A 7,384-nucleotide genomic window follows, 5' to 3' on the forward strand; every position below is an offset into this window, starting at 1 on the left:
GCACATTGCGAAAAAGAAATGTAAATACAGGCTAGCTTCACGTTAAGGTTACGAAGTTATTAAAAGGATTGTTTAGCATGTTAGTAATACAAGTTAAATAACTGAAGAGAAATGATGAACGATTAAAAAGTGAGAGAATTTCTTAGCTTAGCAGCTGGACATTTTTCGTTGTGATATGATGGTGTCAAATAGCAGGAAAGAAGTTGTGAGATGAAAGCCATGTGTTTTATAGTCTTATAGCTAGGAGTGGTCAAAGAGTTGGCTGGCTTCGCCACAAGGGAAGATGATTGTAGTTGTTTTAGTAACAACATGGTTGTTGTGATGTTGGCAGAACAGAATTATTGTTGGTATTCAGTTTTGATAATGTTGATGATGCTTAAATTGAGATTATTGATGAGTGAACTATGATAAAATATGTCCATGATGTTGATGTTGATGTTGATGTTGATGTTAAAATAGTAAGATGATGATGATTTATTCCAGTGTCCTGACAGCATTAAACATGGGGATACATTTGATCTAACCATCCAGTTTACAAATCCACTGAAAGTTGAAATGAAAAATATTATCTACCATATTGAAGGATCTGGAGTTCGAAAAGCTTTTGAAATCAGGTAGGAGTTGAATAAATCTGACTGTTGTTAGTCATGTAATTGTTGTTCTTGCAGTTCTAAAAGATGGAATATACAGTGATTACTGTGTTGTTGGTGCATTGTATTACTTGTTTGCTTAATTTGCTTACCACTATTGCAATCCCAGTGAAATCAGATAAAGAATTAATAGTTTTTGCTGCTATTATTCTTTGATGTTGTATGATTAACAAAAACCATTTTGATATTTGGTACAAGTATATTGATTTATTGCCATTATGTAAACTTGTTTTTTACTTAATGTTGTCAGCAGGCTGTGGTCATGCTTCAGTCCATCAACAAAAAAAAACTGACCTTGATCATTGAAGTCTTAATTCAGGATATCACTTTGTGAAAAGACCTCGAACTAAGAGTTGCACCTTTTACTACAATCTTCACAACTGAAAGAAGTTAAATTGATAGTGATAGATCTCACCGTATTTCTCATAGTTGAAATATGAAGCTCAGTTGGGAGTAGCAATTTCTACTGCTGTCTTTGCTATTAGAGGATGCAGTTTAATTGGGATTGGCATTTTTTTTACTGCAGTTCCCATTGTTGGAAGATGAAAGTTGGTTGGAAATTGTTCTATTCAGTGTACCCTGCTAAGTTGTATTGTATCACATCTTGCATTCCCAACCAAGGAAATACTTCTTGCATATCCTACTTCATATCATGTTTCCAAGAATATATGGACAATGGCTATTATTTATCATTGATTTGTTTTTCTAAAAAGTAGCTTCCAGATGCTCTTTGAAGATGTGTAAGTATAATTGATGCTGTTAAGCAGAATTTGAATCTTATCTTCAGGATACAACCCTAAAGCAAACAAATTTGGGAAACTATTTATTGCTCATCTTGTAATTTTTTTTTTCTCCCCATAAAGCTGATGTAATCCAAATGAACGACTAAAACTTATATATTTCTGGTGCAAGATTTTGCCACAATAATATTGTAGGGACTCTTATTCTCAATTTCAGAAACCTGATAAAGGTGGTTTTTTGGATGCCATACTTTATTCAAACTCATAAAAATGACTGCATAGTACTTGTTTAAAAATGCTGATAAACAGGCTGTTGATGATATTGTGAATGTAGGGTGTGATTTTACTAATTTGGCTATTATTTCTAGCAAGTCAAACAACTATGTAATTGCTCTCTCTTTGATTCCAGCTGTCATTTAAAGCTTGTATAATAATTTAAGGATGGATTTGTGATTGATTTTAAGAAAAGCTGAAAATTGCTATTTGTTTATTTGTGTAGGAGTGGCTACTCCTACATGTCAGTTCATATCCTTTACCTGATGTTATTAAACAGACCTGGTCTGTTCTGTTTGAGTACCTGTTTATAAGAAAAGTAAGGACACCTGATCAAATTCTTGGGTGCAACTCTCATTTCATGGAACATGGATATATTTATTGATTATGCTATTGGTCCTCTCTTTTTTAATTCTTTAGTCATTTTATTTGCATATATGATTTAAATTCAGAAACCTAAATGAATTGACTGACTATTGGTAGAATCTCATACTTGTTTCTTTAGCAATGCTACTTTATCACAACATAAGAATGAAAACAATATATGATTTTATTAAGACTCCTAGAAATGAATATCTTAAACATTTAATGATCTATTGATTAGGATTACTCAAAGGATATGTATATTCTGTCTATTTCATATGTATCTGATACGGATATATGAAAAAGACAACAATACATAATTATTTCTATTTATTTTTTTTCAGAGAGGAAGGCAGTTTACAGCCGGGTGCTGAGACCACAAAAGTTGTGGAGATTTATGCTTATAAGTATGGATCACGAGAAATCATTGTTACTCTGTCTTCAGACAATTTGGATGACATAAATGGAAGTGTACCGATCCGTGTGAAGTACTCTACTTAGCAGCAGGCATTCAAGAAGTTTCTTAAAAGAATGCATCATCCAACTTTTTTATTTTTTGCACAATACTTTCATTTTCTTTTCTAACAGTGTTGATTTTTTCATCAGTTTTCTCTAGTTTCATAAAAATGTGTTCCATTTAATAATACTAATTGATTTAATTGATTTATGAGAAGGTAATTTGGGGATTTTAACATTATATTTTTTTTATTAATGTACATCTATTTCTATATATTTGTATGCATGGATTGTATTAAAATTCTGGATGTTTTCCTCGCTAGCAATAGTTTAACTGGGAGTACAAGCTGTTATGCTAGTGAACTACATAAGCAAGCAGAAATATATTACTTTGTCCAGGGATCAAACAGAATGTAGTAAAATTTTAAATTATCATTATGTGATCTGTAAACTAATGTCTCTTACCTTAATAATCTTGCAAATATTGTGCCTTATATAACCCAATCATGTGTATGTGTGTGTATACACACACACACACACACACACACACACACACACACACACACACACACACACACACACACACACACACACACACACCAGTCACATAGCTAACGGTATAAAGGTATAAAAACAAGTTTATGGTTAAGAAGTTTTGTTTTATAATTTTGTGGTGCTGGGTTTGAACTCTATGGTTACCTAACATTTAACTGCTAACTTTTTTGAATAAGGAGAGTGAAATAGTGCAGAAGCCTGTAAAATATATATACACACACATGCTTACACACACATACACATGTGTGTATGTGTGTGTATAATCATAACATGAAATCAGGAGATATGAGAGATAAATACAGGTTAATTATTTCCATATGATTTCCATATGATTGCAGCTGTTTCATAATCTTCCCCATGTTGTTCTATTAATTTCAACATACCGAATTATATACATATTTCCTTTACAAATAGAGCTATTATATCTATTTCCATTTTTGGGCTTCTATACATTGTATATAAACAGTGGATTTTGTTTGTGTTGGATCCTGATTAGCTCCATGATGTTTCTGTGTATATGATTAGATGAGTTAGTTTTCTTTATTATACATCTCTATGTGAATATGCTATTGTATTATATAATGCTAAATATGCATATAGATGTTAAATGTATGTATATAATTTGAAATGTTGAAATAAGTAAAGCTATAAAGGGAAGATTATGAAACAACTGGTATGGAAATCATTTGGAAATAGTTAGTTTGTATTCACCTCTCATACCTCATGATTTTATGATTATTATGTACTCCTCATCGAAATATTTACTATTTGTATATCATGGAATTTTGGTTGCATAGACAAGTTAAACTACACCATAGTTTAATTACTATGGAAACTGATCGGCAGTTCCATGAGGGAGTGCTCACTGGAAGTTCTGCTTTATTCACTGAATCCACTTTTCTTCTTTCTACTTTGTTATTTTTAATAGGCTGAATTGTAACAATAAAGATTACATATATTCATCTACTGAGTTCTTTTTCTTCTTTTTGCTCTACCAAACTTATATATACATACATGTGTGCATGTGTGAGTGTGTGTGCATGTGGAAGCTAGAACAGAAGCGTTTGCTCATGCAGGGAATAAATAATTGCCCAGTGGAGGAGGGGCAGTGTGAGGCTGAGGGTGTCGGATATGAGGCTGTAGTGGTATCCAACCATGACAATCAGAGTAATAGCAGCAGCAGCTCATCCAACAACAGTGACAACAACAATGGAGGTGGCAGTGGTAGCAACACATTAAGTGGAAGAAACACCAGTACTGACAGCAGTGACTGCAGCACCTGCACCAGCGTTACGGCCAGAGATGATGACCATGCCAGCATTAGCAGCACCAGTGGAGCTACCAATCACATGCCCAGAATTAAAAATGACAGCAGCTACAACACCAACTGCAACAGCAACACCACTACAGCTGGGGATAACTACTGCAACAGCAGCAACTACAGCAATATCGCTGAACCAACATCCTGTAATAACAGCACCAATGACAACACCAACAACAGCAGTGGCAACAACAACAACTGTAAACCAGGAGCCGATGGAAGATATACCAGAAGCGAAAACACAACCAACACTCAAGCTCAGAGATACATTGGGTCGACCGGGACTGCCTTTAAGCAGCGCCTGTATAACCACACGTCCTCTTTTAGGGTTCCAGAAAGACGTTACGTCACGTCCCTGATCAGCCATGTGTGGCACCTTAAGGATGAAGGAAATTATGAAGTTAAATGAAGGATCATAGAGCAGCTGGGTTCCTATATAAACGGGAGCAGACGATGCAAGCTTTGCAGAGAGGGCAAGGATCCTTAAAAACTTGCTGGACTTATGATCTCTCTTAAATTCGAGACACGAGATCTATATTCTTGCCCCCATTTCAAACGCTACCTGCTGCAGGCGTGGAATACTCTGTTCGTCAATTAGGGCTGTAAAAAGTACTTGCAGACCGGAACCAGTCTAAAGGTGGAATTTCCCTGTTCCCTCTTTAGGTCAATAAGATATTCCAACCTGATAAGTCTAAGGGATATAACTCGTGTATCAGAATGTGTACATTATTCCTTTGCTTACAAATTAATTGATCGTAATGGTTTGCTACCTCCAGTTTGAAGACAGGTTATATTTCCACGGCCATTGGAGTCTAACGAGTTGTCTATAAAGCTAAGTGCTTTATGGATACAGAACAATTGGTTATTCTATGGCCGAACATATATTTAACTTCATGTAAATACACTACTGCTCTAACTTTTAGAATGGGCTTCTTTTTCGGATATATTATCAAGAATAATCAAATCTGTTTAAATATGTTTGTACCAATGTGACAAAAAATATCAAATGAAAATATTCATAGTTTCTAAATCTTTACAAAGACGCTATATGAACGAGCTTAATCATAAATAAGTAAATAATCTAACTGAAATTTTGTAAATTCATAATTTTAAATGTAGAAGGTTGAAAAGGAACACGCGAGTTGATATGTATAAGGAAAATAAGACAAGGTAGAAAATGCTAAAAAAATTTTATCACGAAGAACATTTTAGTACCGGTTTGCGACTTTTTCGACTTTGAGTAAAGCATGAAAAACAATTAAACTGTGGAAAAATTAAATGAAATGTTTTTTTAAAATGTTTCTATAGTTTTCAAATGCAAGGGACATTTTCCTTTTTTGTGTCTGCCTCTGTCTCACTTTTTTATTCATGTGAGTTCTTGGTAGTAGGTAGCAGTTAGTAGTAGTCCTAATATTTGGTATGAATTCTTGGTTTTGATTGTTTAAGCAGCAGTAGTAGTTGGGAAAGGAGGCGGCAGACTATATATAGTCTATGTGTGAAGTCTATTATTTTGACAATCAGCTCTATCATATGAAGATTTTTTTGGTGGTATTGGTATGTCTTTCAGTGATGTGTCAATTATTATATCTATGTCCTAAGCTGGTCAGGTTGTGGTCACAATTATGTGGGCCAAACGAGCCCTACTTTGAGACGCAGAGTCACGCTGCATAAAAAACAGATTCGTTTCCCTCAGTACAGGCAGATAGCACTGAGCGGACATATCGACAGATGCGCAAGTAATAAAATGCCGAATTTTGATATCTTCCCATTATACCAATGCAAAGATTCAATCTAATACAAGAACACCTAAACAAGGAAAACCTGTTCAAACAAAAGTACAGATCACACCTCAATATACAAATTTGACCATTTAAAAAATTATACTAAGGAGCCAGTTGTCCCCCTTGCCACCTGTTGCTTCTATTGGTTCACTCTCTAGACGCATTCTTCTTATTCTTCAAACATCCAAAATGATATTAAACTATATGAAATGAGGGCATTTCTCTTCCACTTTTTATATTTTTTTCTACATATTTTCAACTCATAATTTTGCCATGTGGTGTATACCAAATCTTCAGTATCTTTACACCTTGTATATTTTTATATTTCTCCTATATATATATATATATATATATATATATATATATAAATTGTAAATGCAAGAATAAAAACAAAACACAAAGGATTCTGCGGTACACGTGTTTCAAGCTTTATAGTTGTTACATCAGTGTATAATTGACAGTATAAAGCTATCTTCAGCCGCAAATGTATTCTCTCCCAAGAATTATATCACATAGACGTTAAAGGAGGAAGAAAGATGAGATATAAGAGGTGAGGTTCCGTTTGGTATTTTGTATTGTAATATACCTCGTAGAATTCTTAATTTGATATATTTATACATAATTTCCTCGGTACTCCGGAATCCGTCCATACCTTGCCACAGTTCAGTGTGTAGTGAACGCTAAGTAAACAATACTATTTTATATTACTTAGAAGGGTAGTGTTAAAGGAGGGAATAAGTTGGTGGTTAAAACAATATAACAAAAATGAAATAATAATATAAAATAAAGTAAGGAATATAAAATACTAAGAAGAAAAAAATAATACACAGATATTCATACAAAATTAAAAATAAAAGGAGTCAAATCGGTGGGGGTGGATAATCTAAGAAACAATAAGAGAAAATCTGGATAGTAAAGTAAGATACATCTAAGCTATTTAGACGGGTTGGAGAAGGGTGGTGAGGAAAAATCTAAATGTAGAAGAAGAAGATAAAAAGATAAATAGATATAGATACAGAGATCTTAAAGGTCGTAAGGGATAGATATATATGAGCTGTGTCTGCCTATATCAGTGGTGGGTCGTAAATAAGTAGCGTCAGGCTAGAGTAAACTTGAAATATGATATTCTTGTGGTGAGTGGTCAACCTAGGCGAATTACAACTTAAGTATACGAACTTATCTATTATATTGGTACAAACACTTATCTAGATGATGAAGGGTGAAGGAAGTGGAAAGGGTAATTAG

The 7,384-nt window shown here is 33.9% G+C and overlaps 1 protein-coding gene across 1 annotated transcript in view; it reads left to right on the top strand.

Annotated features, from left to right (window-relative positions):
• LOC106878543 (protein-glutamine gamma-glutamyltransferase K) overlaps nucleotides 1–3,999 on the top strand; it is a 142,812-nt gene extending 138,813 nt beyond the window's left edge. Inside the window, exons 14-15 of the mRNA XM_052969397.1 lie at nucleotides 484–614; nucleotides 2,371–3,999. Coding sequence (XP_052825357.1) covers nucleotides 484–614; nucleotides 2,371–2,527 — 288 coding nt within the window. The 3' untranslated portion in view covers nucleotides 2,528–3,999. The remainder of the gene's footprint in view (nucleotides 1–483; nucleotides 615–2,370) is intronic.
• Nucleotides 4,000–7,384: the final 3,385 nt, after the last annotated feature.

This window comes from Octopus bimaculoides, chromosome 1 (assembly GCF_001194135.2).
Source record: "Octopus bimaculoides isolate UCB-OBI-ISO-001 chromosome 1, ASM119413v2, whole genome shotgun sequence".
Classification (NCBI taxonomy): domain Eukaryota; kingdom Metazoa; phylum Mollusca; class Cephalopoda; order Octopoda; family Octopodidae; genus Octopus; species Octopus bimaculoides.